General features: G+C 35.3%; 1 protein-coding gene across 1 annotated transcript in view; it reads right to left on the bottom strand.

Annotated features, from left to right (window-relative positions):
• Positions 1 to 16,911, bottom strand: part of b4galnt1b (beta-1,4-N-acetyl-galactosaminyl transferase 1b) — a 37,993-nt gene extending 21,082 nt beyond the window's left edge. The window contains exons 1-7 of the mRNA XM_056460198.1: positions 16,744 to 16,911; positions 10,706 to 10,834; positions 9,430 to 9,652; positions 4,387 to 4,563; positions 1,037 to 1,143; positions 338 to 375; positions 63 to 243 (exon numbers count right to left, since the gene is read on the bottom strand). Coding sequence (XP_056316173.1) covers positions 63 to 243; positions 338 to 375; positions 1,037 to 1,143; positions 4,387 to 4,563; positions 9,430 to 9,644 — 718 coding nt within the window. The 5' untranslated portion in view covers positions 9,645 to 9,652; positions 10,706 to 10,834; positions 16,744 to 16,911. The remainder of the gene's footprint in view (positions 1 to 62; positions 244 to 337; positions 376 to 1,036; positions 1,144 to 4,386; positions 4,564 to 9,429; positions 9,653 to 10,705; positions 10,835 to 16,743) is intronic.
• Between the last annotated feature and the right edge of the window lie 1,231 nt (positions 16,912 to 18,142).

The raw sequence follows: 18,142 nt of genomic DNA, 5'->3' as shown, positions 1-18,142 counted from the left end.
TTTAATCTGGGCATTGTAAGTGTTTTATTTTTCCAGGAATTACCCAGAAGCAGCACACATACCTGTGTCCGCTGTGCTGGGGTGGAACAGTGTGTTAGTATATGTGATGAACTGGAGCTGTCGATTGAGACTGGACAAAACACTGCTGCTCAGAGTCATGTGCATCTCGCCGTCACCCCTGACCTTCACCCCCTCCACCTCTGCTGCCACATTAAACGTGCCCAGAGAAGCTGAAAAATTGAGCTTCAGAGGAAGACAAAAACAATGAGTGTTCAGGGAGCTTCAAACAACACACAAGCACAGGAAATAGACATAAATTATTCATAATGCCACTCACAGTATATACTTCTCGGGGCAGCTCTTTTAAGGCCAAACCTGAAACACATTACAGTCAAGTAATGTTACTGCTCAGCCTCTATAACCAAATAAAAATCCACTCACAACTGGCCTCGATTACAGACACAGTCCATTCAGTAATGTAATAACGTGTGCTTTCAGATATCCTTTTGGAGCTGCATTATTATTTGTAAATAAGTGGAAGACTTTTCTGTTCCACTCGTTTACAAACACTACTACTACTACAAATAATAATATACTACTTTACATTCAAAAGTGCAAAATGATCATTAATAAATGACTAAATTATTAAAGTAAATAAATGAGTAAATACATTTTTTTCCCATAAATGTTTTTTTATTTGTAAAAATATATTCATTAATTATTTTGAAAAATGTTTACAAAAATATAATTCTAATACTATTGACCAACTAAGTATTTAATAATAATGACATTCATTTTGATGTAAATAATAATAATAATAATAATTATTATTATTATTATTGTTATTATTATTATTATTATTGTTGTTATTATTATTATTATTATAATTATTATTATTATTATTATTTATAAAATTATTATTATCATTATTATTATTATTAATACCCTCATTTAACAGCAGCTCTAGTGTCATCACAGCTTTTCAGCTGTACAGTAAAGTTTATCTACTTTAACTATGAATGAAAGTGTGAAATACCTGGTATAAGGATGGTTTTAAGTGGCCGAACCTCCACACCCTGCGTTGGATACTGCAGGGGGTTGTTGGCTTCAGCTACAATCAGCAGATCAGCAGGGGTCTGCGACCTATAGTAAACACAAGGGGCGTAGATTTAACATGGTCGGAGGGGACGCAGCCCCACCAATATACACCAACTATTAAAATGTCCCCACCAATAATTTCATTCACTTAAAAAAATTAAATAAAATTTTTATTTGTCAACATTAACCTGGACATGCAGAAAGGGGTTAAATCATGTACTCTCCTCGAGCCGCACCTCCCTCAAACACATATGAGCATTGTGACTGGCTGAGCCATTCCCTGGCAGGGGAATTCCCGTGCAAGAAGAAGGTGTGCAGTACTTTAGTAAAAGTACCATTACTTGCCTAAAATTGTCGTGCAAGTAGAGAAAGTATCTGTTGGAAATATTACTCAAAGTATAAGTAAAACGTAGACCTTTTAAAAGTACTCAAGAGTAGTGAGTAGCGAGTATTACTCTGTAAAAAGCTGATGGATTTACATCTAATTTGTGGATGTGTGTAAACGTAACATTCTTTAGTTATTGCCCAGCAGGCACACAACGTCATTAGATGTTAATATTAGGTTAGATTTAAGTTGTAATGTCAGGTGATCAAAATGCATTGTCTAGCCAGCGTCAAAGGACAACGTTATTTTGACGTCCGAAAACGACGTCAAATGACCTGAATATTTGGTTGATTTTAGGTTGTGTTGGAAAGTGACAAAAATCCAACGCTGAACCAACATCTTAACCCAACGTCATATTGACATAAAATACTGACATTTATTCATCAGGTATGGCAACCAAAATCCAACATATGATAGACGTCATAGTGGTAACGTCCACACAATGTCAAGCTGTAACATCATTAGATTAATATTTGGTTGACATTAGGTTGGACATTGGATGTCGGCCTGACATTGGGTTCTGATGTCAATCCGATTTTCATTTCCAAACAAAATTCAACATCCCCACGATGTTGGGGTACAACGTCAATCTGACGTCATGTTGACATCCTGTGTCTGCTGGGTGTTTAAGGCCATTTCGGTCATCATACAGTAAACATTCGTCATCTTCTCATCAGTGACATGCTTTGGGTTAATGCGTGTAAAGATTTTGGATATCTTCTTGGACACTTTTAATACTTCCAAACAGTTTGCTCCAATTATAAAGCGCCCATGTCTTGAGGATATTTCAGTATGATGCAATTTACCTTCTGTGTACGATTTGATTAGACGGGAATCACAATACTTTTTAAAAGATTTTACTAATCCCCATAGACAAGAAAAAATAAAGTAGTGGCAGCAGGTTGAAGGAAAGTAGTGGAATTAAAATACCAATACTGCACTAAAAATGTACTCAAGGAAAAGTAAAAGAACACATTTTTAAAACTACTAGTAAATTACAATTTCTGAGAAAAAACTGCTCAATTACAATAATCTGAGTATTTTTAATTTGTTATTTTACACAACTGAAGGTGTGTGAGGTGTGTGACACACACAAGTTAAGGTGGACAAACTCAAACTCAAATTCCCCACTGGTAGTCCATCGTGATAATGCCGTTAATGCTCGTGTTTTCCCCCCGCTTTAACGCACAGTCTAACATTATAGCAGACTGATATAGTCTGATAGATTCACCAGTTTGATTCCCCACCAATGTTAAGTGCAAACCTACAACCTTGGCATGACATGATATATATATAAAAAAACTTGCTAATAAAATGCTATTTCCACTAGTTGTCAAGGTATTTCTTAAGTAAAATATCTAATATAATATTACTAAATATCCAAAAAAACAAAACTAACATTCACAATTAACTGTACAGATAAAAAAACACTTATAAAAATACCAAAAATTCTTAAAACTTTAACAGAAATTTTGAATACATTTAAATAAAATTAAGCACATTAACCAATACAAAAAATGTATATCAATTAGTAAAACACATGCATATAGAATAATCAAAACATTAACAAACCCTGTTCTATACATTATTTATGTCTGTTTTGTGTTATAATTATTATCATTCATATATTTCAATTCTAGCTTTATAATTGGAGCAAGACTGGATAAAATAACATGAATTAAATAAAATACAAATTATTGCTGAATTAAAATACTTTTAAATAAAATAAAAACTTATTCAAACTAATAAAACTAAAGTAGTTAATTTTTTATTTTATAAAACATATATGGCATACATTCTAAAGTCATTTTTACTAGCAACTACAATATACAACTGGACAACTACCAAAATTTTTATTTTAAATTTAAATAAATAAAAAAATTAACAAATAAAAACCCTGTCCTGAAAAAGTCTTATATTCAGACATTCTGTTATATACAGATTATTTAAAAATACAGATGGGGCCACATTTACTGACAGCTTGTGCCAATTTAAACCCTTTTGCAGAGTTAAATAATGGTAGGATGTTTAGACACAGAATAAAAACTGCACTCTAAAAAATGCTGGGTCATTTCAACCCAATTCTGGGTGTAATATAAACTAAACCAACTGCTGGGTTTTTTTAATTAAAGGAACAGGACCAAATTTAACCCAATGTTCGGGTTAGTCCATATTTTACCCAATTTTGGTTTAAATAACCCACCATTTGTAGGGTTATTTTTTATGGCAAACGTATTCATATATTTAAAAAAACAAACATTGAGAATAAAATAGGTTATCAGAGTTATTTTTATTAGAGAATACATTAACATTAATATTAAGGTGGAGCTCAAGGTATATTGGTTAAGAAATAAAGCGAGAATCATCTTCAGTCTCCAAGGTCTGCTTTTATTTAACACCCCCAAAAAGCATGATTTCAGCAGTTTTGCACCTGCAGTATTAATAGAACACATCTGATTATCGGCCACCTATTATTATTATGTGCTAATATTATATAGGTCATTATGGAAATGAGCCGCTGTGTCTGCTGTGCTCTTTAATTTACACACTGTCAACAGAAAAACACCCCAGAACATTAAACACTCTTATCTGCAGGATTATGAGATCACACTAAATAGTCCCGTTTAATAAATCTGGTCCAATTGATGGTTGCACTTTATTTTGACAGTCCACTTTTAGGAATTGTTTTAACTATATACTAACTAGTAACTATGAGTAGAGTATTAAAATTAGGCTAGAGTTAGGGGTAATAGAAATAAACTGGCATTTGATAGCAAAGTCACTTGTAAGTCATTTATAGCAAAGATTATGAATACAATAAGGGTTAGAGCTCAGTCCAGACACGTGCTCTTCATTACAGTTTCTTTAGCTTCATTGTTATAAACCATCTCAGTGAAACGCACCTCATTTGGAAGCTCTGGTACTCTTTGGCGCGGCGTTTCTTCATCTCATCGAGCTGCGAGGCCTGGAAGGCAGTGTGCAGGGGATGAGCAGAGACTCTGGGGAACAACAGCTGAGCGAAGGGCAGGTTGACCCCTCTGCTCTCTCCTTCACAAACACAGCTGTTACGAGCCAAAAGCCTTGTGGAGGAGGAGGAGAGTTAGCACATCACATCACATCACATCATCAGTCTGACAAGTAGCTGATCACTCACAAATATCAGTTTACTGAATTAACATTGTCCAGATTTATGGGTAACCCAGCAATACTAGCAAACCAAGACTTTGTTAATCAGTTAGTTTATTTGGTGGCTTTACATGAAAACATAATTCATACATCTAAACATTTCATTTTAAGTGCAATATTTAAATTATCTTAGTTCTTAAATTAAATAAATGATTAAAATCTGGTATAGTATCCTCTCATATTGCAGCATTTCGACTGTAGCACTTCTATTAAGAACACTCCATCACTCACTTTCCTCTACACCAGAGATGCCCAAAGTAGGGCCCGCGGACCAAAGTTGGCCCATTGTAACCTTTGAGTTGGCCCACCATCCCATCTGAGAGGAGAGTGAGTATGATGGAGAGGGTTGGGGCAATGCACAGAGATCGTCATTTCTAATTTGACGTAACCTTTTTTAGTTTGTTTTATTGCTGAGCTACAAAAAAGCAAATTGAAATTAAATGTTTCAATTAAATGTTGCAAATAAATCAGAAGTTTTAAAATGTCAAAACTCTCACTATGCAGAAGACATTGCCAAAAATGAGTGTAATTCTGTTATAAATTAGATTGTTTTGTTTTTACTGTAATAAGTTCATTATAAAATAAAATAAAAAAATACTGTATTAGTTAATATAACAATGTTTTTTAGTTTAACATTAAATAAATTAGGAAACTACCCATGGCAAATTACCTCACTTATAATTGCCTTCAGAACACTAGCCTCGATGAAGTTTGGTTTTTGGCCCCTCATAAGAAAAAGTTTGGGCACTCCTGCTCTACACTGTTAGACTTTGCTACAATTTTACAGTTATTTACTGCAAAACGCCCAGTAAAATACCACATACATTCTTTACAGTTCACTACTGTAATATGCACTGCATTGTGGGTAATTGTAAAACTTTTATAGTAACTAACTGCATATTAGGAATTTATGGTACTGTTCTCAAAGTAATCCTGTACTGCTACTGTAGTTGAAAACAAACATGAGACAGTTGATGAAAAAATGATCACAAAATGTTTTTAAAATAGACTAATGAATGAAATTATTTGTGTAAACCATTTAAAATGGATATAATAACAATGAATAATTAAAACACTGTACATGATCTCGTCACTTGTTTAGAATTTGTTCAATTTAACAGTAAATACTAAAAATAAAAAGGTTTTGTACTGCCAGTGTAAAATGTAAATAAATTACAGTAAACGTACTATAAAAATTGTCACACTGTAAAATTACATTGAAAATTACCATAAAGAGAAGTTGTGGTAAGGCTAGTTTACAGTAAAATGAAATTGCGGTAAGGCTCTGCTACTGTAAAACACATATACAGGTAAATTACTGGAAAGGGGCAGCTGTGGTAACCTGCTGGCATATGTATAAATTCATAGTGTGTTATTTGTAGTTTTTTATGTGACATTAAACATTAATACGGGTACTCCGGTTTCCCCCACAGTCCAAAGGCGTGCGCTTTAGGTGAATTGGGTAAGCTAAATTGTCTGTAGTGTATAAGTGTGAATGAGAGTGTATGGGTGTTTTCCAGTGATGGGTTGCTGGAAGGGCATGCGCTGCGTAGAACATGTGCTGGATAAGTTGGCGGTTCATTCTGCTGTGGCGACCCTTGATGAATAGAGGGACTAAGCCAAAAAGAAAATGAATGAATGAATAAATTAATCTAAAATTGTATCAGGGGTCGCCACAGACGAAAGATCCACCCTTCCTGCTACAACCCAGCCCTGAGAGTGCACTAAGTCATGCATGATAAATCATACTTTTATAATTCTTTGGGTCAAGAAATAGTCTTTTCTCTATTGCAGCAAACCATTGTTCAGTCTTAATGTGCTTGAATCCATTGTATTACACAAGTTAATTTTAACCAACCAAAATAGAATGCAGGTTGTTGGTATAACATATTTATGCCATTTACTCCAATAAAGAAAAAACAGTTGATGCATTTACATATGTATTGTCAGCTTATTTAGCAGAATCAGCTTAGGAAATGCATGTAACTGCATTCAATGAGTTTTTGACCTGCAGGAAAATGTCTGCATCTTCCTTAGATAACAATGCACACTACCGGTCAAAAGTTTTTTTGGTCATTTTTTTCTCCATGTTTTTTTTAAAGAAAATTATTCAGTTCATCAAGGTGCCACTTATTAAAAGTTTTTAAAAAGTTGAATTGTTTATTAAAATTTTAAATAACTGCTTTCTTATTGTATGTAGTTTCAAATTAAATTATTACTACACTCATTATACTTTTATTACTATTACCATTAATAATAATAACATTATTATTAATATTAATAATGATAATAGTAATAATTAATACTAGAGTGACTTCTGAAGGATCATGTGCTCTGAAGACTGGAGTAATGAAGCTGAAAATTCATCATTAAAACCCCTGAATAAATAATTAAGTTAAATGATAATCTACTTTTGAAGAGTTAATTTATAGTGCAATAACATTTCACAATTTTACAATTTGTACAATTTTTTTTTGATTAAATAAATGCAGCCTTGGTGAGCAGGATGAGCTTATTTTAAAACATTTAAAAATCATACTGACCCCAAACTTTTGACCAGTAGTGTATGTATCTGTGTATAATTTTAAATGAATACCTTATTCAAATATGAATAAAAAAAACTTTCCAGTTTATTTTCCCAATACAAAACATTCCCAATATTTTGATGGTTTAATCCAAACTTATTATCAGTGTCTTTAAATATAACACCTTCCGGAAATTTTTGGCCACTAAACAGTTCATGGGGAAAAAAATAATTCCCTTTTGGTATTAAAAAAATTATAATTAACAAAACAATATTAACATACAAAATTTAATTGATGTTTTTAACTGAACTTTGCCATCACGTGCATAATTAACATGGAAAATATATTAAAATGGAAACCTGTAAGTTTTTATTTATTATTTATTTTGTTTTGGTGATTTTAACGTTTTTTTACTGATCACAACCTTTTTGGAATGATACCACATATCAACAAATTACTTCAAAGACTAAAAATAAGTGGTGGGGGGAAAAAAACCTTAACCTCAATTCACACTGCTTCAACTGACGGCAACAACATAGACCATCACCAGATTACAGTATGTCAATTCTTCAACATTCTACAACTAGACAACCATTGATCCAGCTTGTTCAATCAGCATACAAGAGCTCTAACAAACGGCAATTCATTTAGCAGATACTTCTATCCAAAGTGACTTACAAATGATGATAAAAGAAGCAATCAAATCACCAGAGACCAGCAAGAGACAGATATTGTTATAATGTACGTTTTTAAAAATATATTTTATCATTATTAAGTCCTTATAGCAAAGTGTTTTAGGAAAGTGTCTGGTGCATATGAAGAGGAAAAGAGTGTGTCGGTTGTTGCAACCCAGGCTCATTCTGAAAACGTAGTCCCGAGGACGTTCCTGGAGACCGCGAATTATGTAGCTTGAGGTACGTATGGCTGCATTTCATTTTTTAAGCAAACGCTGCGGGGCGGTATTACGCCGTTCCTTTTAGCACTTGCCGGCTGACCGCTTACCTTCGTGTGGAGGGCTTTCCCGCTGCAACCAGTTTGTCCGGTTAGCTCGTCCTGTACGTCGGCGGACTTGAGACGCAGAGAGGAGCTGACCACGACGACGACGATCGGGCGAGTTCGAGGAAGAGCGGTTCCAGAAATCAGGTAAGACTAAAACAGAATCCAAGAAATAAAGCGAAGGGGTTCATAACAGGGTGAGAATGTGGTAAAATCCGAAAACGTGGTAGAAAAAAAAAAAACGGACGAGGGCTTTTCTTTTTCCGGACAGCTTTTGTAAATCGTTGGTTGGGTTTAGGGCGGGCGGGTCAATTGGTAAAATTGGTTGGGTTCAGGGAAGGAGGAGGGTGGGTCGGCCGGTCTCCAGAAACGTCCTCGGCACTACGTTTTCAGAATGAGCCTGGGTTGGGTTTTTCATGAAGCACACTCAGAATGTGTACATTTGGTGTACTGATTGATTGTTTACATTTCATGTTATTACATGTGCAACATATTAACATTTTAAGAAATTTTAACCTTTCTGAATCAGTTTACACCCAGAAGGCATATGCAAATCACCATGCTTTGGAACCAAAAGTTAACTTCTCATTGGTCAACTCGGCTACTGAGGGTGGGTACAAAACCATCCCAATAAAAGCTTGTGACCTAAGGCCACCGCCCAGACTTGAAGACTAGAAGACCAGAGAAAGACTTGAATCCAGAACTAGAACGCCAGGAGAACCCCAGACGACTCTGAATGTGTGTTTGTGTTAGGAGTTAGTTTCTGTTAGATTAGTCAATAAAGTTTCATTTTGCATAAAGAAAGGTGCCTGTGCATGTTTGTGAATCTAATAGCTAATCTATCTTGCTACCCTGCTTAAACATAATGGGTTTTATTTTTGATAGCATTTGTCGTAGATGAAGTCAACTGTCCGTTCGAACGATCGCTGGATGATTCGTTTGTTCGGATTTAAAGAGTCGATTATTTCGAAGCCCCGTTCAAATTAATCTTCAGTTCCCTTGAGCTAATTCGCTATAACAACAATTTTTCAGAAATATGGAGTGTTTATAAGTAGGTGTCAGGTGCATATGGAGAGGGAAAAAATGTGTCTCCAAACTAAGTGACTATAGGCGTCTGTTTGTGCACAGTGAAATGACCTTTAATTGCAGACATTAAAGGCTTTACATGCCTCCTCAGTCTGCTCTGCTAGAACTAATGGAACACAGACAAACAGAAATCAGATACGAAGACTCACTGACCGTGCCACACTCTCCCTGACGCGGTACGGGATGGTGCTGGCGCTGGGGTCCAGTTCGGGAAGTCTCTCCTCCAGCAGCCGCTCAGCTCCAGGACCTGGTCTATACCGAACATCCACGGTACTGTAGACCCGTGTGGGCCACGAGTGTAGCACTGCCAAAACCAGCACCACTGATGCTACCAGAGCTAACAGCACTGTCTTACGTAGGGAACGCATGCTACAAACTAAAACACACACACACAAATACAGAGCGTTAAAACATCATTCAGTGAAATTAAATTACAGTGCACTTAAACTGTAGAGGTTCTTCATGTGAAACTTCATACTATCTAAATTAACTAATGTATCTAACTTTTTAAACTTATTGATTAATGATATTGTTGAATATTTGCTAATTCCATGCATGTTCAATAAAAAGTCAGGAGGGGATTTTTTTAATGCAAGTATTAGCAATTTATTAGATACAAATTAATAATTTGATATAGTAATAGTTTGATTAAGGTGTTTACATGTCTGTACTGCACTTCAATAATGTGACTAAAATCAGCATACTCCACATGTCTTAATTAAATTTCTGTTTAGTTCGATTACGACCTTAATCAGATTAAACTAATCAAAAAAAGCGCTGTTTACATGGTAGACTCTTAATCAGCTTATTGTTTTAATCGTATCAAAATCAGATTATTGGTGTCCATGTAAACGTACTCAGTGTGTTAGTCTTAAGGATATCTATATGTTAAGATATAAACAACCAACGCTTGCATTTTGTCACTTCTGCCCAAATGGATCACCTCTTATCTCAGTTTCTCCTCAAATCTTCTGACCAATCAAATGCTCTCTAGTATCTGACAGGTCCCGCCTCCTCCAAGATGTTATTGCTATATGTGCTTGAGTTCAACCACTCTAATTAGCAGAGCTGTGATAAAAACAAAATGCTATTGGCTGTTTTTTAAAAGGGGAGGAGCTACTCTATGTTTCACCCTTCTTTGTGTTTCGGTTCAAATTACCTCACGCATCAAACAAAAATGAGAATTTCAAAGCACTTGAACGTGACCCTTAACTGCAAATGTTTAATAAAAAATTTATATATAAGCACTAAATGGCCATTTTATACAATAAGTATTCAAACATAAACAATATTACACACTGTACTATTTTTTTGTGTATGCAGTGGAGACAGAATTATTGACTGTAATGATTTTGACTGTTTTTAGATGCATTGCGCAACTTACATTCATTGTAGATAGAATTATTGTACTAATTACTAATATACTTACTCAGTCCAGTCAGAGCGAGAGGTGCTGTAAGTTGCCATTCCTGCTCCTAAAGGTCCATGGTACTGACTGACTCAATCCTGATGTGACTGACTGTAGCTGATGAAGCTGATGGAGGGCTTTCTCCATCTGCTGAGGTACAAGAAAAACCTTGGTCATGTCAGCTGCACTGCATTCCTGCATTACAAGTTTATTACTGTACATAAAAGCTGTACAATCTGTTCATTCACTGTATTCAAAGTCTTTTTAAGGCATGACACTTCATACAGGCTTCATTATAAGGAAATTCATGTATACTGACACAATACTGTACCTTTTAATTTTGCACAAGAGCTAATGTCAGATATAATAATTTGAATACAGCGAAACAATGCAACATGTTTTCATAGAAATTTAGTGTCATCTTATTACAGCTATAAAACAAAATGGTCTACTGTCTATTTTTTGGCATACTTGACACTAAAATAAAATAAACATTGGGTTTTGTGGTTGAGTGTTGAAAAGCAGAGTTCATGAAGGTGAAGATCATACTGAATCTGCATAAGAACTGACTTTTTAGCTCCAGAGATACAACTCAATTCATTTTTGTTTGTTTGTGTATGGATTTATTTTGAGTAAGTTGTTTTAAATAACTAATTAAAGTTTGTTGGTTAATTATGCTGGCTTTGCGACTGTTTCAACGGTGATGTGTGTGAACACAGGCAGTCTTTGCAATGATATCTCACTGCAATTAGTAACTTTTGAATTTAGAGGCTAATTTGTATGTTTATATGTGTATGTTTAGGGGTGGGGTTTGGTGCCACACCTCCTCTTAAAAGTTTATCATTTATGTAAGACTGTACTTGTATGAATTCGCCACTAAATTGACAAAATGTGAAGTGGGGCTAAAGCCTTTTGGGTTTCTTCCAAGTACGATGGAAGACACAGACAGGCTCTGTGAGCAAAAGAATCCCAAGCACGGACTCACAGGCGTTTTTTAAAGACAAACTCTTAAACAACCAGTAGATTGCACATGGCTGTAAAAGACCAATGGTTATGATGCATTTAATATTTACTTTAGCAAAGCCTTAATCAATTTATAATATCAAAATATAATTGTCAATCAACAATATATAATCATCAATAATTACAATTTTTATCTTTATTTCTAATAAACAGTGTATATTGTGTCAAAGCAGCTTAACACAGAAGTTTTAGTAAACTTAAACTGAAACTGTGTCAGTCCAGTTTTCAGAGTTAAATTCAGTTAAGTTCAGTTCATTGTGGTTTAAATTTCACTGCTGTAAGTCCAAACACTGAAGAGCAATTCCATCGATGCGCAGCTCTACAAGTCCCAAACCAAGCAAGCCAGTGGCGACAGTGGCGAGGAACAAACTTCACCAATTGATGAAAGTGAAGGAAAAGAGACCAGGCTCAATATTATATAAAATTTATATCACACTATTGAGATCGGGCTGGTCTTCGTGAAAAACCACAGATAATATTTTTTAGTTGTGAGTAAATTTTGCTGTTTGCATGCTACCAAAGATGGTACTACTACAAGGTTGTTATTGATTATAAGTGATCACCTCAACATCTTTTCAATTATCAAACTCAAAGGCAAAATTAGTAGAAGTAAACTTGTCAAACCTGTTAACTGCATGGTCTACTAATAAATACAAACTAATAAATAATACAATTTTTCTGTTTTTTTTAATTAAAGCGATAGTAAAAAAAAAAAAGTTTGACCATTCATTCATTTTCTTTTCGGCTTAATCCCTTTATTAATCCGGGGTCGCCACAGCGGAATGAACCACTATCTTATCCAGTACATGTTTTACGCAGCAGATGCCCTTACAGCTGCAACCCATTTCTGGGAAACATCCAAACACACTCATTCACACACTTACACTATAGACAATTTAGCCTACCCAATTCACCTGTACAGCATGTCTTTGGACTGTGGGGGAAACCGAAGCACCCGGAGAAAACCCACGCAGGGAAAATATGCAAACTCCACACAGAAATGCCAGCTGACCCAGTCGAGGCTCGAAACAGCGACCTTAATGCTGTGAGGCGACAGCACTACCTACTTCGCCACTGCATCACCAACAGTGTTTAAACATTTTAAACTTAATAAAAATTACAATTTTATCCACCATCCTTATCATCCTTAAGTTGTTCCAAACCCATAAACCCACAAGAAATGTATTCATGACTGAAACAACTTGAGAATGAGTAAATGACCGAAGGGGGAACTATCCAACACAATCTCATGTCAATTCGTAACTTTTGTTTAAGGGGTTAATTCGTATGAATTCAGACGATCTCATTCACGCAATTTGCTTATCCCACAATGACGGTTGGGTTTAGCGGTGGGGATGGGTGCCACACCTCCTTTTAAAAATCGTATATTTCCATACGACTGAACTTGTACGAATTTGTACGAATTAGCCACTAAACTGACAAAATGTAAAATAGTTACGTTTCCTCATGCGATCAGGCTGAATCTGTAATAAATGAAACACTAGTTGATTAAATGTGCAATGTTGAGAAAATACCTCGAAATGTTTTTAAATGTGATGTGTAATCATTCAAAGACAACTTTCTGGATAAATACAAACATTAATAATAATTAGGAGAAGAATTAGTAAACCGTAAATAGGCCAGCTTTGTGTGAATAAGGTGTAATTTAATCATGTAATCTATTAAAAGTAACTGTAATCTGATAATTAACATTTTAAAACAATACAATCTGGTGACAAGTACTTAATCTGTTATCTGATCACATAATCCATATTGCATTTATTAATTTACCAGTCAGCAGTGCTAAGCTAGCGCCATTGCTAAAGGCTTTTCTCTGGTAATACCACTAATTGACCCACAGCTTTCCCACCTCCCTCCTGAGACTCTGGTCCATTATTTAACCTTATTGTACATTACCAGCAAGCACAAGAGGAAGCAGATGTGGGGTTTTTTATATTAATCTTTTTAAACGTTTTTAAAATATTAAATGTGTGATTTCCAATAGCATCACTTTTTCCAATTATGTTTAAACCATTATATTTGTAATTTTCAGGATCATTTAACTGTATTTTTTATTTATTTTAGTGGTAATCCACCAGTTCCTAATTACAATGCTCAGTCTTTAAGTGACCAATGATATGCATTTATACAAGGACAGTAGTTATGAGAGTATAAAATATAAGAAGAATGTCAAATGCTCGTAAAAATGTAAGAAATGTGCCTTGACACAATGAGAAACAAAAATGATTTAATCAAACAGGAAACAGAATTAGGCCACTGCAAATGATACACTTTCTGCATGCTAAACTGTTAACAAAAAGTCAAAACTGCTAATAAAATAACAATCAAGGATAATGTTTTGTTGAAAAAAAAAATTGATAATAAAGAAAGAAATCACAGTTACAAGCATTGCCTTTAATGGTTTCTAAATATTAGGTCTTCCAGGGCTTAGGAAGCAATTCAAACTAATTACTTCATTACAATAAAATTAAATGCTATTGGTTAAAATAAACATTTGCTGTTCAGGGGGTTATATAAGCAATATTCTTAAATATTTCATAATTTTTTTTTTATTGATTTTTTATTTCTTTCTTCAAAGATGAATTTTAACCATAATTTCTTCACCTGTCAGTGTCACATGATCTTTCAGAAACCATTCTAAGCAGATTTGCTGATTTTTAATAATGAATTATTGTCATTATTATGGTATCAGGGTTAAAAACTTCTGCTTAACATTTTTGGCAAATAGAAACTGTGATACATTTTACTTAAAAAGATCAACATACCAGTATATTTTAAATAAAATGTTACTTTTGTAAGGGAATGTATCACAGTTGCAAAAAACATGCAACAGTACAGTTCAGGTTTTTCCTGAAGGCTGATGTCACCATGAATACTGGAATAATAGCTGATGAAAAGTTCAGAAGCACAGAAAAAATATATATTTTCAAATTACATTGTGACATAAGAAACAGTAAAATAGGCTATATTCACATACCAATCCATTTTAAAATGAAGTTTCATACCAAAAGTTTATTAACTGTATTTCTGATCAAATAAATACAGCATTTATTCTTAAAGGTCACCTATTTTACTCCATTTTCAAGATTTCAATTAAGTTTTTTGTGTCTCCAGAATGTGTCTATAAAGTTTCAGCTCAAAACACCAATCAGATTATTTATTATACCTTTCAGAATATTGAATTTTTTGCTCTGAACAACCATAGCTGTTTTTGTTGCCTGTGCCTGTCAGAGTGTGCCTCAATCTCCACCTCGGCTGTGTCGGATAAACAGCACAGTGACAGTGCAATGATGAGTCACACACATGATGAGTAACAAAGTTCACACATGAGTGCAAGCATTTAACTTAGCACTGTTTTTGCTATGCAAATGTGACAGGATACAGGTTAATCTCCACTGCAGTATGGATATCTGTTATGTTAATGTACAAAATAAACCTGATTTAACGTCCACAAACCGGGATTGAAGCGTCTTCTTTTATAATTGTACTGACTGTGGTGATAAAGTAAATCTGAAGTAAATCGCTCAAAAACGTTTTCAACTTGTAAAACTCATTCTTGATCACATTTGATGATGATTGATGATCACAGCATGCTAAAAAGATCTTTTAATCCCGGTTGCTTTGCGCACGTCCTGTCTTGTTGATATGATTATACGTGTTACTGTGGAGACGTTAATACGTGGCTGTCAATCAATTCAATGGGCGGGGAAACCGCACTTCTATGTCGTGTTGTGGTCGGTCTCAAAATGGGAGGGATTTGGATCCTATTTTAACATCTGGAATTTAAAAAAAAGAGACTTATTGTCTTGATATCACTCCAATATGACAGTGGACACACTATACCTACGCATCGTTCTGCCCAAACAGCTTACAAAAAGATGATTTTCATCAAAGGTGCCCTTTAAAATGAAGTTTTGAAAATAGAGTTTCACTGTGTACCATAAAAGAACCATTTTGGGCTCCTCAGCGAACATTTCTGTTTTTCAAAGAACCACTTTTACAAGTTTAATAATCTAAAGAACTCTACCTTTTGTTTCATGTTGGGTTTTTTATGTGAAATATTCTTCAAGGAACCTACTTTTTCAATAAACAACCATTTTTTATGTGTTGGTAAGTATCAATTTACTAGAACTTTCATGTTAAGCTGCTTTAACACAATTTACCCAATTTACACAATTTGACGCCAGATTAATAAAGGGACTAAGCCGAAAAGAAATGAAGGAATGAATAAAAATCTTTCAATAACAGTAGCTTTGAGCGCATTTCAATTTTTTTGGTGACAAAACATCCAAAAAAGAAAACAAAGGTTCTAATGTTATAAATATTCTGGAAACATCTAGAGACAAACAAACCAGCTAATTAAACAGGCCTAAATATTCTATTAAATAAAAAATAGAAAGAAAACCCCCAGCAGTGTGCAACTAACGCAACACAAGGCTTATTTGTGCTTTTTTGCAACTACACATCACTCCATCCTCTGCTATAGAGATAAATCCAAGGGCAGCCCCGTTGAGTGTGCTTATTAGCCAAACGGATGCGGCTTCCCTTCTGATGTACTAATGAGGTGTATAGGCTCCAGCAGGCCAGTGTGCGGTGATTCCCAGCCGATGTAAACTATCATACACAGGCCGCGCCGCTGTCTGGGACACAATATAGCCATTTAGAGTACATCATAACGAGCAAATTCCGCGGCCACCCTACCGTCTGTACAGCAATACACAGAGGTACCGATAGCCCTTCGGCCTGTTCTCGCCATATGTCACATCATCAACAGCAAAATTCCGTTAGGCAATCAAGAACCGCAATCCTGTTACAAATATAGCCTATATCGGAATCTGAATCAGGTCCATTGCAAACACCAGAAGCTGAGATACGATCAATTTATTAAGCGGTGCTTATTTCAGTGCATGCACTCAATCGAGCAGCAGAAACAAACAAATGTCACTAAGAAAATTACATCGGTGCTAATCACATCAGGGCGGATGAGCGAGCGAACGCGTTCAAATAAATCTTACCCGTAACGTCGCCACCAAGAGGGATCTCCTACCCTAAAAACACCCCCGGCGCGCTTGTCATGTGAACGCAAACAGCTGATAAATGAAGATTATCCGATGGCATGGCATCCACCTTTGATATGGAATGAAGGAGATGGGAGAGGAGTCGGGCAACCCCCTCTGTGAATAACGATGGAGGGCTGCAGCGCGGTGAAATGCGCGCATATGAGAGAGAGGCGGAGAGGAGGAGAGAATGATGCAGCTTCACACGCGCTCGCGCTCACGCCTTGACGCTCTAAGAAGCGGCTTGGATCACAAACACCTAATGAACAAATCTGAGTTTAATTCTGAAAAAATAAAAACAAACTGCATACCTTGTCTTTAAAAATGGTGCGTTTTTTTTTCTTGTCACTGACAGTATCCTTTTATTGCAACAACGCATTTAATGTTTTGGGTCTACTTGATAAGATAAGTTACTTGTTAAAAATGAAACTCTGATATTTCCAAATAGTCACATATTTGACCTGAAACGTACAGTATTTAGATTTTTAAAATAAAGCTTCTTTAGTGGTGGGCTACCAGTGGTTCCCTGAAGACCCATTGTAATTCATAGGGTTTGTATTGCACAAAATATTCTTCAAGGTGTAAAAAGATTGTTTAGATTATAAAAATGGCTACCAAACAAGTAGTTCTTTTAAGAGTAAATCACTAAAAGATTCTTTGAAGAAGCACAAAATGTTTTCTATGGCATCACCATGAAAACTCCATTTATTAGAACTATTCTTAAGGGTGTAATTTACCATGAACATTAATAATAGATCCCTTTTACCCTTTTACACTCATCATTAAGCTAAGGAATGATTTTTGCAATGAGTTGATCTGGTCATGTGACACCTGCCATAAAAAGATCCATTTATAAACCACTTATTTTGTGGCTGCAGAGATGACTGAAAGTATGCATGGAAACAGTCTGTACAGAAATTTAGTGACAGTCCTGCAGGGATCTGTCAAAAAATGGTTCTATAGTCGGCTCTATTCAAGCATCAAGACTCAGTCGACTCCTGCTAAGGTCATTGCTCTGCTGGCTCTGCCAATTTGGCCTGCTATGCCATGTACACTCAAGCAACTTAGTCTGTCTGTCACTTTCACCCAAATTCTCTTGATTGCCAGGTCAGGCTACTTTCAGAGTTCCTGTTTCTTCAAAACCTCTCTCTGGCTGTTTCCTCCAGTCCTGCAGTGACTGGCTGCCCTCCTGATCCTCACAGGCTCTTCCATGCTTCCTTGAAATGTTTTATTCCTGTCCTTTCTCCTTCCATTACTGTTGTCATGATAATGTTAGTACATTTTGTTGTGTCTCATCATTTTCTTGAGTCGAAGTTTCCATTGTTTAATGTCCTTCATAGGGGGCATCTGGTGATAT

This window comes from Danio aesculapii, chromosome 6 (genome assembly GCF_903798145.1).
Source record: "Danio aesculapii chromosome 6, fDanAes4.1, whole genome shotgun sequence".
NCBI classification, from domain to species: Eukaryota; Metazoa; Chordata; class Actinopteri; order Cypriniformes; family Danionidae; genus Danio; species Danio aesculapii.
This window is presented reverse-complemented; position numbering and strand designations above follow the sequence as displayed.